At 40.0% G+C, this 25,577-nt stretch overlaps 5 protein-coding genes across 5 annotated transcripts in view; all 5 read left to right on the top strand.

Annotated features, from left to right (window-relative positions):
• LOC108577303 overlaps positions 1-887 on the top strand; it is a 2,336-nt gene extending 1,449 nt beyond the window's left edge. The window contains exons 2-5 of the mRNA XM_017940441.1: positions 210-309; positions 378-488; positions 612-767; positions 837-887. Of these exons, the coding sequence (XP_017795930.1) occupies positions 210-309; positions 378-488; positions 612-767; positions 837-887 (418 nt within the window). The remainder of the gene's footprint in view (positions 1-209; positions 310-377; positions 489-611; positions 768-836) is intronic.
• Positions 888-2,853: 1,966 nt separating this feature from the next.
• Positions 2,854-5,554, top strand: LOC108577304 (odorant receptor 22c-like). The gene is made up of 5 exons (XM_017940442.1): positions 2,854-3,671; positions 4,901-5,000; positions 5,077-5,187; positions 5,261-5,416; positions 5,504-5,554. Exons 1-5 carry the CDS (start codon positions 2,854-2,856, stop codon positions 5,552-5,554), a joined length of 1,236 nt encoding a protein of 411 aa, XP_017795931.1.
• A 1,503-nt stretch (positions 5,555-7,057) lies between these two features.
• Positions 7,058-16,269, top strand: LOC108577305. Its single transcript, XM_017940443.1, has 10 exons — positions 7,058-7,875; positions 9,888-9,987; positions 10,072-10,182; positions 10,248-10,407; positions 11,560-11,571; positions 12,572-13,427; positions 13,824-13,923; positions 13,996-14,106; positions 15,996-16,151; positions 16,219-16,269. Exons 1-10 carry the CDS (start codon positions 7,058-7,060, stop codon positions 16,267-16,269), a joined length of 2,475 nt encoding a protein of 824 aa, XP_017795932.1.
• A 1,890-nt stretch (positions 16,270-18,159) lies between these two features.
• LOC108577306 (odorant receptor 4-like) lies at positions 18,160-21,072 on the top strand. The gene is made up of 5 exons (XM_017940444.1): positions 18,160-18,956; positions 20,272-20,371; positions 20,561-20,662; positions 20,737-20,892; positions 20,964-21,072. Exons 1-5 carry the CDS (start codon positions 18,160-18,162, stop codon positions 21,015-21,017), a joined length of 1,209 nt encoding a protein of 402 aa, XP_017795933.1. The 3' UTR covers positions 21,018-21,072.
• Positions 21,073-22,546: 1,474 nt separating this feature from the next.
• On the top strand, positions 22,547-24,672 carry LOC108577307 (odorant receptor 42b-like). The gene is made up of 5 exons (XM_017940445.1): positions 22,547-23,346; positions 23,415-23,520; positions 24,160-24,270; positions 24,377-24,532; positions 24,622-24,672. Exons 1-5 carry the CDS (start codon positions 22,547-22,549, stop codon positions 24,670-24,672), a joined length of 1,224 nt encoding a protein of 407 aa, XP_017795934.1.
• The last annotated feature ends 905 nt before the right edge of the window (positions 24,673-25,577 follow it).

The following is a 25,577-nucleotide window of genomic DNA, read 5'->3' on the forward strand; positions in this document are numbered from 1 at the left end:
ATTTGAAATTTTGGAAATGTGAATATGAAATTTTGAATGTCAGAACTTAAATTTGAAAATTTGAACGTGAAAATTTGAATATTTAAATATTTGACTTCGAAAATTTGAAAATTCGAATGTGAAATTTTGAATGCGAAAATTTGAATTTGGAGTCTTTAATTTAAGTGTGTAACGTTACTGCCAGGCAGTAAAGGATCATTGTATTCCAGATTCTTAGAGCTCGTGGAGAAAGCACTTCGGCAAGTATCTTTCGCTGAATTATTAGTATGCACGGTGAATCTCTGTCTCGTTGGATATTACATAATAACGGTATGCAGAGGACATAAAAATAATTCACGCAAAATATATCAAACATCGTCAAATTTTTAATATTATAGGAATGGAATTCGAACAATTTAACAACTACAGTAACTTACGTGGTGTTGTATATCTCTCTCACTTTCAATATTTTCATATTTTGTTACATAGGCGAGCTTGTGTCTGAACAGGTATAATTTTATTCCAATTATTCTATCTTTGAAAATTGATAAAAAGTATCTATAGAAATATTTCATCCGTAACGTAATAATTTTCAAACGATTTTATCATCATTATGTATTATGTTACAACAGTGCAAAAAGGTCGGAGAAGTATCGTACATGATCGAATGGTACCGATTGCCAGGTAACAAAAAGCTCTGTTGCATTTTGATCATGGCAATGTCCAATTCATCCGTCAAATTCACAGCTGGAAACATGGTAGAACTGTCTATCAGCACTTTCAGCAGTGTAAGTATCAAACAACTTCCATTATACACAATTTTCACAAATGAAAAAAAAATATCTCCAAACTCACAGGTTGTTCGAACATCGGTTGCCTTCTTAAACGCGTTACGAACATTTTCATAAATGCTCTACGTTAAGAAACATTGCCAATCTCACGGTACATCTTCATGGTATCATTGGAAACTTGAACGAAAACTATATCGTCGCATCAATGATTTTATATTACATCGACAAATAGTAATTAAATGGAAACATCGTACGTATAACTGCACTACTTATCATAAATAAAAAACTGCATATCCCTCAAAACTACGAAGATTCGACCAATAACCATTAATCCATCACGTAAAATACTATCCTAAAAGTATTTCCATCTCACAAAATCTACAAATTGAACCATTTAAAACTGCTCCTGTGCGCAAGAACCTTTGATATTAACGAAATAAAGAGTAAGCGTAGGAAAAGAAAATCTCTAAACTAATCTACGAAATTAACTAACCGTACACTTTCACTAAAACCATCCGCTAATATTATTGTAGGATTTACCGGGGTTGATTATGGTAACGACATTTGGAACTCTCGGTTAATGAACGAAATCTGTATATTCCAAGTGTCTTAACGTGAAACTAATACGAGCCGTTTAATTTTGATAGCGGTGTAAGTCCATTTGTGGTCACAAAGTCCCAATTTTTCTTCAAGCAATTTCCATATATTTTATATACATCGAAAGTTGAAATATTTGTAGTATCGGGGCCTCCTTACTTAAATACGAAATCGACAAGGGAGAATAGAGAGGGAGTAGTTGGCGTAGTGCGCAAAGCCTCGGCTTGCTAAGCCGGAGGTCCCGGGTTCGATTCCCGTTTGGGTCTCGAAGTTTGTGGTCACAAAGTCCCAATTTTTCTTCAAGCAATTTCCATATATTTTCTATACCTCGAAAGTTGAAATATTTGTAGTATCGGGGCCTCCATACTTAAATACGAAATCGACAAGGGAGAATATAGAGGGAGTAGTTGGCGTAGTGCGCAAAGCCTCGGCTTGCCAAGCCGGAGGTCCCGGGTTCGATTCCCGTTTGGGTCTCGAAATTTTTCCGTCGGTTTTTTCATATTTATCACCACAAAAAACATAAAGTATGTGAGTCTACTAGTGATCATTATTGTCTTTGAGTCGATTAAAACGCGACCCTTAATATTCTAATGGACTTACATGTAAGGCGTTGTGCGACGCGCCTAGGCAACGACCGTGGACCCGAGCCGCAAGGGGCCCCAGACAAGGAGCGGCGCAGGCTGCACCCCCACGGCTTGCAGAGGGCCCTCTAACAGCCGAAGAAGCGTATAAAAACGGGAAAAAGGGCAGCGACCCACACATTATTGTACCCGACCAGCGAACCAACGTCATTTTAAAAATCAGTTATTCTAAGCCCTTGTAATTCTTTACTCTTACAGCACTATCAAAATGAACGGCTCGTATAATGTTCTAAGCTCACGATGCTACGGACTCAAAACTACGTTCCCTCGCTGAACTCGTTCACTGTTCTCCTACTGATACTCGCGCGCCTCTTTCACCCTTATTTATCCTTGCACCCTCGCATTCTTTCTTTCTCCAGCTCTCTCTGTTTATTTCACTCTAGGCAAACATTCTTCGAAAACATTCAGTCACGCCCACCAAAGATTTTGAATGGCCACGCATCTTCCGTTCACACGATATTCTTCAAATGCTCGTTTCAAATACTCTTCCTTCGCACCTCTATCTCTCTAGATCAAGCACTCTTCGTTCACGCAACTATCGCCTCGTTATAGTTCTATCCTATTCATTCGTTATAAACATATCCCATCACTCCCACATTATTGTTCCGTTGACGTGCGAGAAAAATCAATGTATCGATGTTCAACAGTCGTCATCTAACTAATAATACGTCCGCGGCAACTCGCGATGCATAAAGGAAAAGAGGAGAAACTCTGGGAAGGGTTGAAAAAATCCGAGGGTTGAAATCAGAAAACCAGCGCAAGCGCAACATTGTCCTCTCCTTCGAACCACCGTCAGAACTCCCTTGTTCATATTTAGTCTTTGACGAGCTTTCGAACCGCGAACGATGCAAAAACTTGCAACAAACAAGGAACAATCCCCCAGAACCGACTACGAGTACGAGAAAAATATAAATCTCAGTATCCAATGGAATCGTTGGTTGTTGAAACCGATGGGTCTTTGGCCAAACTCACGTACCACCACCAGATCCCGAAAAATCCTCTACAAACTGATAAACGCCTTATGCTACGGTTTGATAAGCTTTCTATTCGTACCGTGCTCCATGTACGTGTTCCTCGAAGTTGAAGATCTCTACGACAAGTTGAAACTGTTCGGTCCGTTGATCTTCTGCGTGATGGCGTTCGTCAAGTATTACTCTCTGATCGTTCACAAGGCGGACATTCGCGAGTGCGTGAGAAGAATCGAACGGGACTGGAGGAATGTCAGATGCGAGAAAGACAGGGAGGCGATGATAGTGAACGCGAATTTTGGCCGTAAATTGGTCCTACTCTGTACCTTCTTCATGTACAGCGGTTTCGTTTTTTATTACATCGCTATACCGATCAGCGTGGGGAGAATTCTATCGGAGAATGGAAACCTTACCTTTATTCCGTTGGTGTTTCCTTTTACGAAGTATATCATCGATACTCGTTACACTCCTACGAACGAAATTGTGTTTTTCCTTCAATTGATCGCTGGAGCTTTGATGCACGGAATCACGTCGGCTGCTTGCAGTTTGGCGGCAGCTTTCGCGGTTCATGCCTGCGGCCAGATCGAGGTGTTGATGAACTGGCTGCAACATTTAATCGACGGTAGAGCGGATATGAGCGATACTGTGGATGGTAGAATCGCGAGCATCGTCAGTCAACACGTTCGGATATTAAAGTGTGTAAGATAGATCGTTGGTGAATGCTCGCTTTGTTTTTGGTTTCAGGGGATGAATTACCTCGAGGTGGCTGAAGATATGTACGAGTTTGAGAATTGTTTTTTTCGCTAATTATTATGTTGACATGCTGGATGTTGGTCTAATTTTGTGTAACTTCTCCACAGCGCTGAAATTAATTTTTTATTTTAATGCAGCAGATCGCGATATGTATAAATAATATGTCAACAATCGGAAATAAAATTATTTAAGTGTGCAAATTTATGAAATTTTTGCAAATATTGCCGTTTATTTAAATTAAATGCTTGTATTAATCTTGGTCGGTCATCGACGACCCCCACGGTATTCAACGTGTTAAATGAAAAATTGCAATTTTTTTGGAGGGTATAAATGTAACTTTCAGTTTTGTCATCCAATTTTTTGAATTAAAAATGTTGCAAAATGGAGGAGATATGGTGAAACCTCTTCTGGTAGAACATCGATTGCTGTGGCCGCCATTGCTGGCGAGGAATGGAACATTTAAAATAGAAAATTCTTTCTGTTTCATAAATAAAAATGTATTATCTACAATAGAGCCGCTTAACTTTTTGCTCACGAGCAAATTTCCCCTCCCGAGGTTCCCCCACTATAGGGGAAATTTGCTCGTGAGCAAGAAGTTAAGCGGCTCTGATCTACAATGTAGCGTAGGATTTATCGAAAATTGTGATTACTATAGAAATGGTGGCAGTTTGAAGAGGGAAAGTCTCTTTTTACCCAAAAAGGTCAACTTTAAAAATTTCTAAAAAAATTAATAATTGAGATACCGAGAAAATCGTACTCTACATTGTACATAATACACTCTTATCTACAAGTTAAAACGAAATTTTTATTTCAGACGTTCCAATCCTTGCCAGCAATCGCGGCCATCAATCTATGTTCCAACAGAAGAGGTTTCACCATATCTCCTCCATTTTGCAACATTTTTAATTCAAAAAATTGCAGAAAAAACCTGAAACCTACCTTTATATACTCCAAAAAAAAAATGGAGACTTTCCACTTACTAATTACCCGCGAAAAAATTTTTAAACTTTTACCCATTTTCAGGCACCTCGAGGTGCCGATCTCCCTTAAAAGAACACTTTAAAACGATAAAAACGAGTAACAGCAAAGATTCTTTACTTACTATACTTGCATTATTCGTTTCAACATATCTTGGGTGGTTCAGGGAAAAAGCATTTCGACGGTATTTCAGATTTTTGACGCTCACAGAGAGAACCCTCCAGCAAATCTCTTTCGCTGAATTTCTAGGATGCACCATGGACATATGTCTCGTTGGATATTACATTATCGTGGTACAATGATTCACGATCATTTTTTCCTCCTAGAAAATATATTTACGTTAATTTGTATAAATTTGAATATCAATAGGAATGGAAATCGAATGATGTAACGAGTGCAGTGACATACATCATTCTACTTATATCCCTCACTTTCAACATTTTCATATTTTGCTACATAGGAGAGATCGTTGCTGAACAGGTAGAAACATTTTTCAAAATTGCAAAAATTATCGAATAAAAAGTTGTAATTGCAAAAAAATGAATTCTGATAGTGTAGGAAAATTGGAGAAATGTCGTACATGATCGAATGGTACCGATTGACAGGAAAGAAAAAGCTCTGGAGCGTTTTGACAATCGCTATGTCGAATTCCTCGATAAAATTGACAGCCGGAAATATGGTCGAATTGTCTATCAGCACTTTTACCGACGTGAGTATCAAATTATTCAAATCTACATTTCCATCTCTGGCGAATTAACGACAAAATTCCTCTTTCTTTTTTCCTCGTCGTGAACAGGTCGTTAAGACTGCAGTCACGTTTCTGAATGTACTACGAACATTGACTTGAACGTGTTTTATTGTACAACCGCTGATGTGTCTGTGTATACTAAGGAAACAGACGATGTTTTTTTAACAAAGAACGATTGTTACACAAATTTCTTCACTGTTTGTAACAATGTTGAACCAGCACGTTTTATAACATTTTAGAGAATACAAAGGAAATGTAACACCGTGTTTAGCTTGCACTACCGGCCAAAAGTTTGGAATCACCAATTTACACAAAAATTTCCAGAAAAAAGTCAGCGACCTTGAGAATTTTTTATCGTTCGAATCAATCGATGTGAGATAAATTGATAAATGTAGAATTGAGATAAACTTCAAATCTATGAAAAGTTGGCAGCAGATTTAATATCGATGAAAAGTGGGAGGTGATTCGAAACTTTTGGCCGGTAGTGTATGTTCGTGTATTCGTGGTAATTAGGCTGATCGACTGTGGCACGATCGAATTGAAAAATCGACTGAAGCACACCACGAGTGTACTACTTTTTGATACGAGATTTTCAGAAACATTTTTGAACGTGATCGCTATATTGAAATCACACCGTAATCTCACAGTAAGTATCGTTAAATTATTTTTTAAACTATTAGGGATAATTTTAGGTAAGCTTGAAAGTTCCCGTGATTTGAAGTCGTTCGTTTTGAGAAAAAGGTAACTCCAGTGTAATTAAACACTTTTCAAAATAATAATTTCGTAAAAATTAATTTCATGAAAAATAATTTCATAGTGTTCAATACACTTTAAAAGCGCAAATGCATCTCCTCGATCTCCCCCCGCAATACTTCGACAAAAGTTTACCGAACAATATAGAAATTATTTTAAATAAAAATGTCTAATTTCAATAAAGTTACATTTCTTCAAAACGAACCGCTTAAAACCTTAGAAACTTTTCAAAATAATAATTTCGTAAAAATTAATTTCATGAAAACAATAATTTCATAAAAAATAATTTCATAGTGTTCAATACACTTTAAAAGCGCAAATGCATCTCCTCGATCACCCCCCGCAATACTTCGACAAAAGTTTATTGAGCAATATGGAAATTATTTTAAATAAAAATGTCTAATTTCAATAAAGTTACATTTCTTCAAAACGAACCGCTTAAAACCTTAAAAACTTTCAGTGATCTGACATTACAATATTTCAAGCTCCAATTCAATTTCTCATTCTCCTCGAACAATCAAACACGCATCCTGCAATTTTATACACAAACCTCACAAAAACCCCTAATTAAACATCGTCAAATTGCTTCGTCGAACCGCTCGAATCAACCCGACATTCGCTCATTTCTGCCTTTTAAAAAATCAATGTATCGATGTTCCTCTGTCATTATCCGCGCTCATAACGTATTGAAGGAAGAATTGCAACCGAGGGAGAGGGTTGAACTCGCCGCCGGAAGAAGAAAACACGTTGAAATCGCGAAAAATGAGCGCAAGCGCGACGTTCTTCTCCGTCGAGTCGTCATAATGGTTGCAAAGCTTTTAGTATCAATCGAGCATTCGAGTGTCAACGATGCAGAAACCAGTAACAGACAGTCTGTCTTCGACTCGTGTTGAATACGATTACAAGACGAACGTGAAATTGAGCGTGCAATTGAGCCGTTGGATCTTGAAGCCGATCGGTGTTTGGCCAAATTCAGCCAACATTTCCACGGTAGAGAGATACCTCTACTGGCTGATAAACGTCGTTTGTTACAGCCTGATCACGTTCCTCTTGGTACCTTGCAGCCTTTACGTGATCCTCGAAGTAGAAGATGTCTACAATAGAATCAAATTGTTGGGTCCGTTGAGTTTCTGCGTGATGGCATTTCTAAAGTATCATCTGTTGATACTTTACGAGAACGACATCCGTGAGTGCATCGAGCGCATCGAATGGGATTGGAAGAATATCACTTACTCCAAGGATAAGGATATAATGATAGAGAACGCGATTTTTGGCAGGCGATTGATCATGATCTGCACATTTTTCATGTACAGTGGTTTCGTTTTTTATTACATAGCCATACCGTTTAGCGTGGGTAAAATTCCTGCGCAGGATGTGAATGTAACTTTTATTCCAATGGTGTTTCCTTTCTCGAGATTTATCGTCGATACTCGGTACAGTCCTGTAAACGAGATTCTGTTCTCGCTTCAAATTATGGCGGGTGCTTTGATGCACAGTATTACATCGGCAGCTTGCAGTTTGGTTGCTATGTTTGCTGTGCACGCTTGCGGTCAGATGCAAGTGTTGATGAGCTGGCTGAAACATTTGATCAACGGCCGGGCGGATATGTGTAACAACGTGGATAGGAGAATAGCGAAGATTGTGAATCAACACGTTCGAATATTGCAGTATGTACGTTGTATCGGCCGTGGGAATTTTTTCGTTGGATTATAGTTCGTGTTAACACATTAAGGACCGCTCACGAGTTTTCTCGTGTTTCGCGCCCCATCTGTCACGGACCGCTCACGAGTTTTCTCGTGCTGCGCGCCCCGTCTGTTACGGACGGATCACGAGACAAACCCGTGTTTTCTACACGTTGTCTTTAGATGTCAATTACTTTGATACATTGTATCTACTTTGTCCATTTAAGTGTTTACATCAATAGTCAATGTATTAACCGTTTTCGTCTCATCCACACCGAAGAGATCAATCCCATTGGTGGAAACCGTACAGGTCAAGCTATGAAAGACTGTATAAATGCACGAACCCGAAATAAAAACAGCTTAGTCTCAGAGAAAATTCGACACGTTGCATTGCATTTTGGTGATTCGAATAGTCTTCGTCTTCGAAGCGAATCAAGATATATATGTAAATTTTGTATGGTTCCTCTTCATAGAGAAAAATCTTTCACGCAATATCATACTTTAAAAAAGTACTAGAAACTTTGGTAAAATTGATTTTTAAATAAAATTTTATGATAATTATTAAAAACCAATTTTTTTTAATAATTGCCTAAAATACATCCTATTTTACAATTTCTAAAAATTTCGTAAAAATTTATTTTTCAAGTAAAAAAGTTATAATAATTATTAAAAAACATAATTTTTTTTCAATAATACCTAAGATGCATCCTATTTTACAATTTCTGAAAGTTTCGCAAAAATTGCTTCGCAAATAAAAAAGTAATGAGGATTTTAGTGCGGTCCTAGGCATATGTCTTATAGATTTCTTACCGGTCCTTAATGTGTTAACCCTTTCGCTGCGGTGTATTTGAGAGGAATGGGGTATCCTATTCAATGTTGATATATGAAACACTTTCTGTCGCACTATCCTGTGGCGCTTGAAAGTGGGTAGAGTTTGGGAATATTTTTCGTAGGTATAGTCGATGGAAGAAATATAGGGAGATCGTGAAATCGGTCGGAAGTCTAAAAGAGACTGAAAATCTCAGTCAGGGCCGATTGAAGTATGCCTTAACATTGATTCGGTTCTAAACCAAGAATGAAAAATGTTACATCCAACATATGTGTGTCAATACTGTATTAATTTGTTGCCTCTACAGTCCACAGTAGGAGCCCCTCACGTGTTCTGTTTCCCCTTTGAATCGTTCTTTCGCGCAACTTTGTTGTCGAGGAAATCGACAGACGTAAAGCAACAGGCGACGTGCTATTATTCTTTACACGGGAAGCGACCGCCAACCACATTCATTGGTTTATTACTGTGTCTTCAGCGGCGGTATCCTTTTACCGTGGAAACGGCAGATGGATGGAGTTGGGGGTCTTCCGCAGACAAATTTGAACAACGCTAACTCTCTCTCTTTATTAACGCTTTTTAATTTACGATATAATATTTCTTCTTCCACCGACTATACAATACTGTAGGAACCAAGGAAAAATTTGTTGGGACCAAGTGGGAATCGAACCCACGACCCTTCGATTGGCAGGCTGGCACTCTGCACCCGCAGCCAAGGCACTCTTCACACTTCATCGTTGTTATTACTCCTTTTGATGGATACAGAGCCTTCGATTCTACAATATTAAAATAAGGATAATTATTATTGAAAGCCGACAGTTTCACGATAGAGAAATCATTTGGTGATTTTCAGTCGATAACGATATCTCATTTGCGAAGTGCAAAAATAAATGTGATAATATGTACTACACGTATATATACGCCTTCCGTAAATGAATGACCATTTTCACAGAGCGTATATATATTCCCTCCATAGCGAAGGGGTTAATGCAAAAAAAAAAAAAGAAAACTTTCTATTTGAAATTGAAATTTTTTAACTTAATTCGGTTAACCATCGAAGTTAACTCTTTTAACTTAATCAAAAGGATTAACATTTCAGTTCTTCTATTTTTTATTTCATATTTAAAATTTTGAAGAGTGTGCCAGGCGATTTACGTTCGAAATGTTGCAGATTTTTAACGCACACAGAGAAAGCACTGCAACAAGTATCGTTCGTGGAATTTCTAGGCTGCATGTTGAACATATGTCTTCTCGGGTATTACGTTATTGTGGTACGAAAGAAAATCACGTATTCGAAATTACAGAAATGAAATGTTTCTATAAAAATTTCGCCTAAAAATCGAAATCAATTTCAGGAGTGGAGTTCGAGTCATTTAACTAGCGCGGTGACTTACTTCATACTACTCATGTCTCTTACTTTCAATATTTTTATATTTTGTTACATAGGAGAGCTGGTAGCTGAACAGGTGAAAAATTTTTTAAAATTATTCTTCACCACTACCACTATTTTTTATCGCTATTTTTTCCTCAGTGTGAAAAAATTGGACAAGTGTCGTACATGATCGACTGGTATCGGTTGACTGGAAATAAGAAACTATGCTGCATTCTGATAATCGCGATGTCCAATTCTTCGATAAAATTGACAGCGGGAAACATGGTCGAACTGTGTCTAACCACTTTCGGTGACGTAAGTATCACAATCACCGTCACTATAGTCAAAGAACTGTTTAAAACTCGTTTCTTGTGTAAATTAGGTTGTCAAGACAGCTGTCGCATTTTTGAACGTGTTACGAACATTGACTTAAAAATTCCTCGAGGTATAATACAACGCAATTGTATAGTCTATTGTGCTCATATTACAATAAAACCAGTTTAACTTGTTATATATTCATATCTATCAATTTTTCTTTCGTAAAATTCTTTCTCTCGCCGACTCGAAAGTCGCTCAAACCTTTCGCTGCCTCGACGATAATAATGCAGGAACCTAGGGAAAAATATTGAGGGACCCAACGGGCATCGAACCCGGAACCTTCGGCTTAGCAAGCCGAGGCAACCACTCCCTCTCTATTCTCCCTTGTCGGTTTCCCTATTTTAGTATGGAGGCCCCGATACTACACTCGCCCATCCTGAACTGACATTCGCCCTCGAATGACCTAAGTTCAACAACTCAACACTTTCGGGCACACTCCCCCACACAGTGGCACACAGCCGAAACAACGCATTTTTGGGAGACGTGCAAACCCTCGACATATTTTCATCCCACATCTCCTGGCTTCGTGTAGCCGTAGATGCCTCCATCCCGGACGAGCCCCCATGCCCTCGACATGTTTTCATCCCACATCTCCTGGCTTCGTGTAGCCGTAGATGCCTCCATCCCGGACGAGCCCCCAACCATTTGAAGGAACTAACGACGGAAAAATATTGAGGGACCTTCCGCCTTAGCAAGCCGAGGCTTTGCGCGCTACGCCAACCACTCCCTCTCTATTCTCCCGTGTCGGTCTCCTATTTTTGGGTATGGAGGCCCCGATACTACAACACTCTGCCATTCTGAACTGACATTCGCCCTCAAATGTCCTAAAGTTCAACACCTCCAACAACTTTCGGGCACACTCCTCCACACAGTGGCACACAGCCGAAACGACGCAATTTGGGAGACGTGCAACCCTCGAGATGTTTTCATCTCACAGCGCCTGGCTTCGTGTAGCCATAGAAGCCTCCATCCTGAACGAGCCCCCAACCATTTGTAGGAACCAACGACGGAAAAATATTGAGGGACCCAACAACGGGGAATCGAACCCGGAACCTTCGGCTTAGCAAGCCGAGGCTTTGCGCACACGCCATAGTTTCCTACTTAGGTATGGAGGCCTCGATACTACAATAACTATTTATATATTGAGTTGTTCGGAAAGTTCGTAGCGAAATTTCAACTGTCGTATCTCCGTTTCTAATTGACGCAGTGATAAAAGTTAAACGATATTTTCTTCAACAGTTAAAAGTGAATCCAACGCTCTACTCGAATTATTCGTAAGATGAACAAGGGTGGATATAAATCGAACTATGTTTTCTGCAGTGGAACGTGGACGTTGAATTTTTCGTGTCAACGCTCCACCGCAGAAAATATAGTTCGCCCTGGGAGTAATTTCAGGGGTACGTCGGATTTATCTTCGAATAACGAGCAAAAGTACCTTTTGGTTTTTGTCGCTATCTCGATTAGAAACAGAGATATATCAGTTTGAATTTTTCTTACATTTCGTTACGAACTTTTCGAATCACCCGGTATGCACTTCTCCGTTCACCTTATGAATAATTTCAGGGGTGCGTTGGGTTCGTCTGCAGATAACGTGTAAAACACCTTTTAGTTTCTGTCGCTATTTTAATTAGAAACAGAGATACGATGGTTTGAATCTTTCTTACATTTCTCAATAGTTATCTAGAAAAAAATATTTCTGAACCCCCGTAAGTTGCAATACAGTACAACACTATCGTTCCGCTTAAAAACATTTTTACCAATATCACCCCATAAATATAAACAAAAAGTACGTACCTCTAAAAGAAAAACGTGCAAAATTACGATTAACCCTTCACAAATTGCTCCCCGGCAACCTGTCACAATGTAGATAATCATGTTACGCTGACGTTTGCAAAAAAAATCAATTTATCGATTTCCAACTGCCATCATCCCTTGTCTGCACTTATAATGCATATAAAGCAGCAAAGTTTGAAATAGGGGGAGACGAAACTTGGGAAAGCATATTTTTTCTCCTCTCGATCCCTTCGCGCGAGGAGAAATTGTGGTAAAAAATAGTGGCGCAAGCGCAACATTTCATTTCATCCCCGGAGCCGTCATCGAGCTAGCTACATTTAGTATCAGCCAGACTGTCGAGCGTGAAACCATGAAAAAACAGCGATCGGCGAACCTCGCGTCTCTCGCGACAGAGAACGACTATCAGGAATACTTGAACCTGAGCATACAGTTGAATCGTTGGCTGTTGAAACCACTCGGTATCTGGCCGTCGTCGCGCAAAAGCTCTCGAATAGGAAGATGTTTCTCCTGGTTGATGGGTTTCCTCTGTTACGCGCTGATGAGCTTCGAGTTGGTCTCGAGCGGCTTGTACGTGGTTCTAGAGGTGAAAGGCGCTTACAACACGCTGAAAATGATCGGTCCGATGTCCTTCTTCGCGATGTCCCTCCTCAAGTACTCCATGTTGACGTTCCACGAGGACGACATTCTCGAGTGCGTCGAACGGATCAAATGGGACTGGAAGAATATCAGATACCTGGAGGACAGAAACGTGATGGTGACGTACGCGTATTACGGAAGAAAATTGATCACTATTTGCACGTTTTTCGTCTTCAGTAGTTTCGTATTTTTCTACATCGTCGTACCTATCAACGCCGGAAGTGTTGCAACGGAGGACGGAAACCACAGTTACATTCAGATGCCGTTTCCGTTTCCAAAAATCATCGCTGACGTTCGTTACAGCCCTTTCAACGAGATCTTCTTTTCGGTACAATTTGTAACAGGTATCGTGTTGCACGGTGTCACGTCAGCTGCTTGCAGTATGGCAGCCCTGCTTGCGGTTCATGCTTGCGGTCAGATGGAGGTGTTGGTGTCCTGGCTGGGACATTTGATCGACGGCAGAGCGGATATGAGCAAAACACTGGATGATAGAATCGCTAGCATCGTCACTCACCACGTTCGAATATTGAAGTGTGTAACGTGTATCTATTTGTTGTATCGTGATTAATTTCTCTTGAATTTTAATCAATACAGCAGACTAGCTTATAACGCGTTGTATGAATTCGCGTTAGAGGAAATCTGAAAGGAACAATCTGAAGTAACACGTTCAATTTAAATGTTCAAAATTTGCAAATTTAAACGTGACATTTGAATTAATTTGAAAATTTAAATGTGAAATTTTAATCAATTTAAAATTTAAATGTGAAATTTGAATCAATTTGAAAATTTAAGTGTGAAATTTAAATCAATTTGAAAATTTAAATGTGAAAATTAAAATTAAAATGTAAAATTGAAAAATTACCTTCGAAGTTGTACCGAGCATATTGTTAACACTGAGTAAGTTATATGTATTCTGTCACGTTTCAGCTTTCTGGCCCTCATAGAGAAAACCATGCAGCAAATAGCTTTCGTAGAATTTTTAGGGTGTACAATAATTCTGTGCCTCATCGAGTATTACATCATAACGGTACGCACGAATAAAAAAACAAAGTTAACGTAACGATGTTGCAGCGGAATTTGCATTTTCACGATGTCATAGGAATGGAATCCGAAAGAGTTAACATTTGCTGTAACTTACTCAGCGTTACTTTTATCCTTTACCTTCAATATTTTCATATTTTGTTATATAGGAGAAATTGTTGCCGAACACGTAAGAATCTACCGCAATTATTTTCAATATACAGTGGATTCCGGTTAATTGGGACACATTGGGACTGGACTAATTTGTCCCAATTAAGCGGCTGTCCCAGAAAAGCGAATTTCAACAGGCAAAATCTGAACAACATAAAAAATGAAGCCAAAAACGATTTATTGAAAATTGTTGGATTATTTCTAACAACACCCTGCAGAAATAATCAAGCGAGGACAAAAATGTCTCGATGTTCTTTTGGACAAAGGCAATAAGACTTCCACCAGATGTGTCTGGTGTTCGTCTTCGAGTCTGCACACTGCGATACCATAAAGTAAACAGTTCCTAGGTACTGTCCGACAAACCTAAAGTGAAGCCTCTGACGTCACAGCTTAGCAAAATGGAGGCAAAATAGGCGGTTCAGGTCATCCCCACTTGGGTCTTACACTGCTGGCGCTTGAGGGGAAGTTGCGTCGTAAGTAAATGGTTTAGTCCAGCGACTGCCATTGGTTTATGTTACACATTCTGCGTGTTCGTACCGCATAGTGGGGGAACCTCGGGAGGAGAAATTTGCTCGTGAGCAAGAAGTTAAGCGCCTCTGGTTTAGACAAACGAATTTAAGTCAGCTGTCGATAATGTAACACGCTGATAAAAGAACGGAAAACTAAAAATTATTTGGTCGCCTTGTCTTCTTACCTACGTTGGCGCGTTAGACATATTTAATAGCTCAGATGTTAATTTCTAAGCGACTCATACACGATAAATTGTTATTGTAAAGGAAGCCTCAGGAAAAGTATTAATATTTTTCAACAGTTAGAAAACTAAGAAGAAAATATTTTTTTGCTATTCCTGAATAATAAAAGTAGATTTCGGCGCATTAAAAAATTGCTCAAGGAGCTAAAAAATTTCTGGCTGCAATGAAAAATATCGTGCCACCACAGACCGACAGTCACATTTTAAAACCAGCCAATAAAAGCCATCAAACAGCCGCTATTTAATGTCAAAATTTTGAAAAATTTCAAATTCATCAGACGACATGTCGTCACTTTAACCGTAATGTTCGGCTTTGTTTAAAGATAATATTTCGACCTTGAGCTCATTTCATAGCAATAAACATAGCAATAATCGCTGATAAAGTTTCAATTTGACACTGTTCCCATTCGTAGAATAATTTTGAAAAAATACCATTGAATTGCTTGAATTTTAACCTGTAAAATAAGCTTATCGAAATAATAGAGAAATTTTGGGAACATGGGATAAAAAAATAAAGTTTACCATGATGCACGTCGTTTGGCGCCGCGCAGGCATCTGTTCGCCTGTTTATGGTGTCTGCGCGACGTAAACTTAATTTTTTTTCGAGCGCTTGAAAATATCATTCGCAAGTTCCCCTACATCTCCCATCTTTAGGCCCTGTGTGACGTCAGAGGCTTCACTTTAGGTTTGTCGGACAGTAGGTGCAATGCGATAGCCTTATTCTATCCCTATTGGCTTACCAACAGCGAGCCGTCGCAAGGTCCCCTACATCTCCCACTTTTAGGCCCTGTGTGACGTCAGAGGCTTCACTTTAGGTTTGTCGGACAGTGTAAGCGGACCCCAACTTTCTTTTTGGGTGCCCAGTCACAGTCCGTTGGAACATTTCAAACAGTAAAGACGTTTCCTCTGAGTCCGATAATAAATAATAAATAAATAATAAGTAATAAAGTAACATTAATAAGTAATGAAAAATAAGTAAATAAACACGTATTTATATTCCGTTCTTCGGTATCTGTCCCAAATAAACGGCGGTCCCGCTTAACCGGCGTCCCAATTAACCGGAATTCACTGTACCACTTTTCATTTTCTTTTTTTAAATAAAAGTTTCACTTGTTAAACAAAAACTAATAAAAATTTAAAAAAATGCTTCCTTACAGTGCAGAAAAGTCGGCGAAAAGTCGTACATGATCGAATGGTACCGATTAACCGGAAACAAGAAGCTCTGTTGCATTTTGATCATCGCCATGTCCAATTGCTCGACGAAATTTACAGCAGGAAACATGGTTGAATTATCCGTAAACACTTTCAGCGACGTAAGTATCATATTCTCTGTTTACACGAATCCATCGAAATTAACTGGAATAATGTTGGTATAAATAGGTCGTTAAAACGTCCATGGGTTTCTTAAACATGCTACGAACACTGACGTGAACATTCTTCATAGTATAGTACGTTCTAGATATTTGTTGTCTTTCACGGTCTCTACACCGCTCCTAGAAACATCGTTTGTTCTGTTGTATTTGAGATTTAATGAAATTGATGTTTGGTACACGGTGAGAGATTTCGTTATCCTAATCTTAACGACATTACCGATCCTAGATACTAATAAAAACTAGATTTAATAAAAAACACTAAGTTTGAACGGTAATTTTTAAAAAATCACACTTATAAATGTTAATACTCACCGTAAAACCAACCTTCGTTTACGTCCTTACAGCAGCTATCAAATGCACCTGCTCACCGAAGAAAATCCCATCGAAAAATATTAACACATCTTCCAGAAAACTTTATTGCTTCGTTTAAACCTGAAAAACGTGCAACTCGTAAAAGAATCAATTCCAGAACACCAAATTCGGAGAAATATGTAAGGAATGCGAGATTTAAGCGGCAAACTGGTGGCCTGGTTTTCGTCACCCAGGGTCACCGGAAGGAAAAGCGCGCGGAAGCTTGAGGGTGCCGTAAATTAAGTCCTTTCCCAGGACAGTCGGGCTAGGAGGCTCCAACGGTTTCTCGGAGCAATGCAGGATAGGACGCGGGAGAGGGAACTTTGGTTATAGCCGTCGAGCGAGACGGACACCCGAGCCATCTTAGCAACCGCGGATATTGCAAAATATAATACATTTGGTTAACTGCCTACACTGTGTCTTGTTTTTTTAAAAGTGTGTCCTACAAATATTTGAAAAAAATCACACTTATAAGCGTTAAGACCTTCTCCGGCAGTTATCAAATGCACTTGCTCACCGAAGGAACTCGCGCGAAAAAATATTAACACATCTTCCAGACAATCTTTTTTTGTTAAAACACAAAAAAATTACGTGCGACAGTTAGAAGCATCGATTACAGAACACCAAGTTCGAACGATAATTTAAAAAAATCACATTCACAAATGTTAACACTCACCGTAAAATCAACCTTCTCTCAACCCTTTCCAGCTGTTGCGTCGCAGACGCAACCGTTGACTTTATGACACGGACGACCAAGCCTGCTATTTTTGAGGGCTTCTAATTTCAATTCTTTTGTGTTTACTTTTCCGTTCGAAGCGATGTCGAGGACCAGAAAGTGTTTATGGACGCAGAAACTCGACGCTTGTGCGTGCCATACGCCTTCCTGGCGCCCGTACATTTTCTTCAATAGTAACTGACGTGTCGTAAAGCCACTTCACCCATACACACACGCATACAGATCAGTCCCGTTTGGACTGATCTTCCGCAGGGTCTCACACCCCCACCCTATCGACGAGGGAAAATCAGGGAGTAGGGACTCCCGGTGGACAGCCGAGGACGAGGAAGGACTCCTATTCGTCCTCATAGGCCACCTCCTCGCGATAGTTTTCAGATAAAACTGTACGAAAGGCACAGCGCGCTTGCTATGTCAAAAAAGTTTCCAAAAGATCAGCACCACAGTTCACGTCACACCATCACTCAGACATTGAAACACTCACACAATATTAATTTGGCGTGCGAGAGACGCGATACTCTGAAATGAATAAAGTTTAAGAATCGCGTCGAAAAACAAGCAATTATCAAATGCACTCGCTCACCGAAAAAACTGCCACAAAAAATATCGGCCCGCCTTCCAGACAATCTTTTTTCGTTCAAACCCAAAAAAAAGTCGCAACTCTCAGAAGCATCGAACAACTTTAAACCCCTTTGCTTCCCACGGAGGGCCATTCATTAATCATCGTGCACTAAAGTACAGCTGCGAAACAGTTTCGTCGTATCTAGGAAAAAAAAAATTGGCGCACGCGCCAGCATTCACCTATAGCATCAGCCCAGTCCGACCGTCGCGTGTCACTCAATACAGGTCACTGGCGAGGTAATCATGCTGGACTCGTCCCGCGACACGTTGAACGCTACGCGAGACTACGAGTACAGCATCCAGGTGAACCGTTGGTTTCTGACACCGATGGGCGCATGGCCGCGTGTTACAGAGACCTCGAGAGCCCAGCAACTACTCGCGAAACTGTTGAGACTCACCTGTCATTCTCTGATGATCTCCTCGATCGTACCGTGCATTCTGTTCATCCTGTTCGAAGACACGAGCCTAGAGGAAAGGATGAAGTCTATCGGTCCTATGAGTCACTTTCTGATGGGTGAATTGAATTATTGCTGCTTGTTGGCAAAGGCGAACGACATCCTCTATTGCGTGGAACAGGTGAAACAGGACTGGCGAAACGTTAAGAAACCCGTCCATCGTGATCTGATGTTGAAGAACGCGAAACTTGGACGTTCGATAGCTTGCATCGCTGCGTTTTGCATGCACACCGGTGTCGGCTCCGACGAAATAGTCACAGGACTTCGTATGAGCACGTTCTACGTGGGGAACGAGAGTTACTCGATGTACCCGTTACCTTGCACGTTCTACACGAAGCTGATGGACACCAGATTCAGTCCGACGAACGAGATAATGTTCGTTCTACAGTGTCTCTCCGGGTTCATCGTGAACTCCGTTACTGTGGGAGCCTGCGGTTTAGGCGCTGTTCTAGCGATGCACGCGTGCGGACAGCTGAACGTGGTGATGTCGAAATTGGACGATTTGGTGGACGCGAAAGGGCAGGAGGAGAGAGTCGCGCAGAGGAAGTTAGGTTTCATCGTGGAGCATCATTTGCGTACATTAAGGTATTTGTCTGTGCGTTGTAGTTTCAATGTGCAATACTGTGCAGAGCTGAAGTGAAGAGTTGTGAGAAGTTGGCGTGTGGAGGGAATTATATTCTTGGTTATTGGCCAAACCGGTCGTATCTACCAATCTGAGTGAAATTGAGTGGGATAGAGAGATGAATTTTAGAACATTGTCGTAAACGTAGATTCAGAGAGTATCCCCCATTTTGAAATATATGCCACCAGATATGGAAATCGTACTGCTATGACAGCGTGGACAGTAGAAACCTTAATCGTTTCACTGCGGTTGACTCTTATAAAAAATATTTGAATAGAAAATTGGCGCCTATAGGCGTTTTGAATATTTTCTCGCGCTGTGACCTTGGCGCTTATAGACGTTTTGAATATTTTCTTGCGCTGTGCCCTTCGCGCCTATAGGCGTTTTGAATATTTTCTCGCGCTGTGCCCTTCGCGCCTATAGGCGTTTTGAATATTTTCTCGCGCTGTGACCTTGGCGCCTATAGGCGTTTTGAATATTTTCTCGCGCTGTGCCCTTCGCGCCTATAGGCGTTTTGAATATTTTCTTGCGCTGTGCCCTTCGCGCCTATAGGCGTTTTGAATATTTTCTCGCGCTGTGACCTTGGCGCTTATAGGCGTTTTGAATATTTTCTTGCGCTGTGCCCTTCGCGCCTATAGGCGTTTTGAATATTTTCTCGCGCTGTGACCTTGGCGCTTATAGGCGTTTTGAATATTTTCTTGCGCTGTGCCCTTCGCGCCTATAGGCGTTTTGAATATTTTCTCGCGCTGTGCCCTTCGCGCCTATAGGCGTTTTGAATATTTTCTCGCGCTGTGACCTTGGCGCCTATAGGCGTTTTGAATATTTTCTCGCGCTGTGCCCTTCGCGCCTATAGGCGTTTTGAATATTTACCCGTGCTGTGAAATGTTAATACTTTCTGGCGCATTTTCACCTTAACTTAATCCTTACTTTTTGTCTTTTAAGTACCGTCACCTAAATTTTTTCAAGGACAAATTTTAAAATTTCTGAAAAATTGAAAAACGCCAAAACACAAGATTTTACAGCCGCGATTCAACATCTATCGTCTGCCACGCGCGTTACATACTAAAATCTGACGCAGTGAAAGGATTAAGATGGCGGCTCTGACATCGAAGTGGAGCGAGAGGAACACTCCTCTTGCACCTGTGCCATTCTACAGGCCAACTTTTCAGCTCCGCACCGTACTATTTGTAATATTATCGAGAATATAGTTTTTCATGATTTTTCGAAATATGCAAAGTGGCAAGTTTACGGCTATCTACATGGAAATGTTACTTTCAGTTTTATACGGAATATAGAGAACGTTATGAACCTAATATGCCTGGTTGAGTTGGTAGGATGCACGTTGAACATGTGCATGCTCGAGTATTATTTACTCACGGTACGTTTTACTAATAAAATTCTTCGAATTTAATCAAACTAATTTAAATACTTTAGAAAGTATTTCTTGTTCTTATTAAGTCTTGCAGTTAATATCAATGTTAACGAACAAAGTACATGGGATCGGTACACTGAAATTTTCATCGAATTTTCGCGTAACTCTTTATGCAAATGTATTTTAACTTCTCAGGAAAAGTCGAAGGAAAAATTAGCTTCATACGTCATCGTGTACGTGTCCATGACATTTAATATATTCATATTTTGTTACATCGGAGAGACGCTTACAGAGCAGGTAGGATCATGAAAGTGACCAAAGTACAATTATACATACATATATTAATTGTGTAAGCATCGAACACTCAACAGTGTACCAAAGTCGGAGAAAAAGTGTACATGACCGAATGGTACCGGTTACCTCATAAAACTGCTCTCGGTTTGGTAATGATCATCTCCAGGTCGAGCATGGTGATAAAAATCACCGCTGGAAAATTCCTACAAATGTCTGTCGCAACATTTGGCGATGTGAGTATTAATAAGACAAATTTACAATTCGCAACTTTCGATTAAACACATTTACGCACACCGTCTTTCAGGTATTTAAGGCGTCTTTCGCCTACTTCAACATGATCCGCACAGTTGCAATGTGAAAAACTACGCATACTCGAAAAAAATACCATTTTGTACGAACTCCTATTCTAGACTCTTTACACACCAGAAAACAAAGAGACGAGAAAGAATAAATGTTTGTTGTTACTCACCACTATGTAATTCGTTCACAAGCAGCGTGTCTCTTAGCCTCTGAACTTTACAGTCTAAACTTTTCACCTGCGTCCACCGCACCAAACTTTTCGTATACGATTAGACGAACAACCTGTTGCATTAAAAAATATTACCTTTAAAGCTACAACCCTCTTGAGTATAATAGGGGTAACAATTATTCGTAAGAGTAACTTTCACAGATAAAAATTCATTTGCACGGTGATATACTAGAACTGTAAAATTCACAAAAGGGTTAACCCTTGAGTGCTGAATACTCCCTGCCGAAGCTCTCCGTATGGACGGAATACTTTTCTGCTAGTGTGAACTCTGTTGATTGAGTGCACAAGGCGCAACTAACAATAAGTTATTATTGTAATTCTTTTACACCAAATTAAACAACACACATGCATTCTTCATAGGTAGCAAAGGAACACATATGTATATCCATCTCGTATAAAGATAATTGTAACTACACTACACGGGAGATCGAAAAAATTGACAAACGCATATATGCGTCCATAGTCCACAGCGATAGCTTTCGCCGGACGCACATATGCGTCCATAGCACTCAAAAGGATAAATTCCACCCTTATGAACAATCTAGCCTTCCTAACATAAACGTTCGCGCATCCATATAGTTCACTTTCCTTCCACAAATTTCACCAACATCCAATCATCCATTCCACACTTGTCACTGCTACTCTTAATCCAGCTAATCGCCCCTAATTCGAACCTATAGAGTTCACAATACAGCAAAAAAATCGCAAAATTAATAAAACTGAATCGTCCCACAAGTTCCTACCGAAAGTGAAAAATATTTTCCAAGAAAATGCCGTAGAAACGACATAACAGTCTGACCAAACAAACAAAGGACAAAATTGTGGAATGAGAAGTTTTCATCTAATTTAAAGGTCCCTCGGAAATATCGATCTAAATCATAAAATTCGACAGACACTTACCGGATGACCTAATAAAATAACACTACTACAAAAATGGTTCCGTTCACGTTACTACAGCATTCTCATTACCACTCTCCTGAAAAATGTTTCCCAACCAGCAATGGGATCTTCACCCTTGCAATATCCCTCCCCACATCCTCCGCTTAGAGAGTAAAAAAAAATACTCAAGCGAACATCACGAAAGTCTATTCTATCCCGCGCACACCTTCCAATTCTCACGAAGGTCTACTCTATCCCGTGCACACCTTCCAATTCTCACGACGGTTAAATGACAACTTTCAAACATACTCGATCACGTACACATCACCGCAACAAGTTCCACACAAACAGATGAATCGATCAGCGAACAGTCGTTCCGATAAAAAATCTGCGCAAGCGTTAAACGACTCCGTGGAAGGGTAATTCCTCGTACAGGATGTTCGATTTAGTAGTCACCGTAACTTCGATGCGTGGTCACGATGAGTAACGACAAAACCGTGGTCACAGAAATCAATATAACTGCCAGCAGCGATTACAGTCTCCAGTGGAATCGATGGGCGATGAAAAGCATAGGCACATGGCCACAGTTCTCGTCGAACCTCGAGAGAAACATCTCTCGAATATTAAACGTGATCTGCTACACCGCAATACTATTCTCGATAATCCCTTGTTCGTTGCACCTAATGCTGGAAAAAGGGACTTTCTACACGAAAGTGAAAATACTCGGTTCGTTGAGCCACTGGGTGTTCTGTATCATCAGTTACACCATGCTGTTGCTGCGACGTAAAACCATACGTCACTTTTTCAATCATATGGAGACCGATTGGAGAACGACGACGAGAAAGGAGAAGAAAGAAGTCATGTTGAAGTACGCGAAATTTAGTCGATACGCGGCGATTTCTTGTACGATCTTCATACACGGTGGTATACTTGGATATTGTGTTATGACAGCGTCCACCACGATGGTTGTCGTGGTTGGAAACAAGACTACGATCTTGCGCGTGCTGCCCTTACCAATGTACAAAGGGCTCCTTCCAGTCGATACGAATACTATGAACGACATCGTTGTTTTGTCACAATTTCTCTCCGGATTTATAGCGAACAACAGTGCGATCAGTGTTATAAGCCTTACAAGTGCTCTAACATCACACGCGTCTGGCCAGTTGAGCGTGGTTATGTTGTCGATCGAAGATTTTGTGAGTGAAGCGAGACGCAGAGGGAAGGACGATCATTTCGACGAAATACCGACAATCGTGGAGGAACATTTGAGAGTGTTGAAGTAAGTATGTTTGTTGGATTTGATTTTGCTGATGGGTGTGTTTCTCTGATCGTTTCTGTTAATTACAGCTTCATATCGCGCATAGAGGCAATGATGAACAAAGCGTGTTTCCTGGAGTTAATGAGGTGCATGATAGCTGTATGCGCACTTGGATATTATATATTCATGGTAGATGTAATTTTGATCGTACGGGGATAAGAATTATATGTAGATATTCAGTTTTTCGTATGATATCACGCGCAAAGGCAATTTCAACAAAAGGATCGGTGGAAACGATATAGCGATGTCGTATAATCAGGCAAGTGTGAAAATGCGAAACAGCAATTCGAGGGAAATAAGACGCTCGATCCTCGCTCAGGGCGGTTCTACTCCATTACGGTATATTTAAAAAATTTGTCTAACAGCTGTAGGTTAATTTTGATCGATACGGGAATTATTATTGCGCAGGCGACGAGCGTCCTGAGCGCCACTTAATGTTTCAATTTACGACCTCACTGTATCGTTTCCATCAACTATACCTCGTCCTAACCATTTTCTCATCTCTGCATAGTACAGTAGCGCACACATAAGCGTCCGCATTCGGCCCCGACTGCGGGGAGGTGACTCCTGCGAATTTAACTAAACAAAAGAGAGGAGATGTGTGCCGTGTGTTACACGAAAGAAGTGTTAAAGATTGTGTATTAAGTTATTAAACATGCCGAAATGTGATATAATTGCGTGAACATCAACAGTACAAAATTCCTTACGTACAACATCGATGACAAAAAAAATTGAATATTTCTTCGGAACGTATAAATGTGTGCTTGTTTCTAGGAATGGGCAGAGAGCGATGCTAAAATCTTAATCACGTACTTTGTAGCACTCGTTGCTATTGTTTCTAATACATTTATACTCTGTTATATCAGCGAAAGGCTGACAGAACAGGTACAAGAGATTAATTAACGATTAGCAACATTGAAAACATGATCGAACGATCTAGCATGATCGAAAACAACATACAACAAGGACTAATCCAGGAAATTGTTAACAGTGCTTGAAAGTTGGTGAAGTGGTTTACATGACAGATTGGTATTATCTGCCACAGAGAAGAATCCTCGATTTAATTCTGATCATTAAACGATCGAACGTGGTCGTTAAAGTCACCGCTGGAAAAGTATTACATATGTCGCTTTACACGTTCGGCGATGTAAGTGAAACTAATCTTGCTCCCTCTATTTACGCGTCATTTATTCTTCCTTGGACGAAAAGAAAGTTAATCGTTTTGTCTATTTCCAGGTAGTAAAAACAGGATTCGCCTACATGAATATGCTTTGTCAAATGTCCTGATTAAATTGCACTTCTAACCGCGAATTTGCAGTTTGTACAATTTGTAGATAAAATTGTAAAATTTCAAACACAATGTAGTAACGATTAATCTTCTGTAACTTATTTCAAACATTGCACAGTTCTTAACACTGCAAAAATACAGCTGTGTTGCGTCGTGGGCCTTGATCAAATCTTATAATTAGGAGTTCTGGCCCGGGTTGATGATTGTTCTCGCTGGTTCGAGGTGTATTAAAACTTCGTTGTTGGGTTAGTTGTTTTTTACTTTGCTTAGATGTTTGTCCTGTGGTTAGATGTTGTTGATGTATTGATGAATTCTTGGTTTGATTATATGTTGTAGATCTTTTGATGAATTCTTGTTTTGATTAGATGTTTTTTAGATGTTTCACTGAATTTGGATTTTTCGCTTCGTGACTGTGTCTCGTGCCCTCGTCTTACAGTGATTGCCGGTTTTCAGGTGTGTAAGTATATATATAGACATTAGGTTGGTTCTGATTGGTGGTTGTGTTATGGAGGTGGGAAATGTGGTGTGTTCTGCTATTGGTCGACGAAAACTGTGACCCTGTTGTAAACAAATTCGATCCCTGGTAACGAATGTTTTATGGTCCCGAGTGTTTTTGGGACCAATTGTATGAGTGTCGCGTTAAGTTGTTTATTACTATAATCCGCCGAACCGAGACTTCGTTGCGTCCTAATCCGGCTCGCTTAAGAAAACATAAAAAAATTCCATTTTTCTATTTCAGAAAAGAAGTTATATAATGTATTAGTACTTTGGAAGTGACGTGGTGCAAATGATTACCATCAAAGTGGGTAACAAAAATATATTTATTTACACAATAATCCTTAAACTAATTTCAAATGTAAAGAACATGATGCGCGTGCAGAGAAGGTCTACGACAAAAGGCCTC

Source organism: Habropoda laboriosa, unplaced genomic scaffold, assembly GCF_001263275.1.
Source record: "Habropoda laboriosa isolate 0110345459 unplaced genomic scaffold, ASM126327v1 scaffold697, whole genome shotgun sequence".
In the NCBI taxonomy this organism is placed as follows: Eukaryota; Metazoa; Arthropoda; class Insecta; order Hymenoptera; family Apidae; genus Habropoda; species Habropoda laboriosa.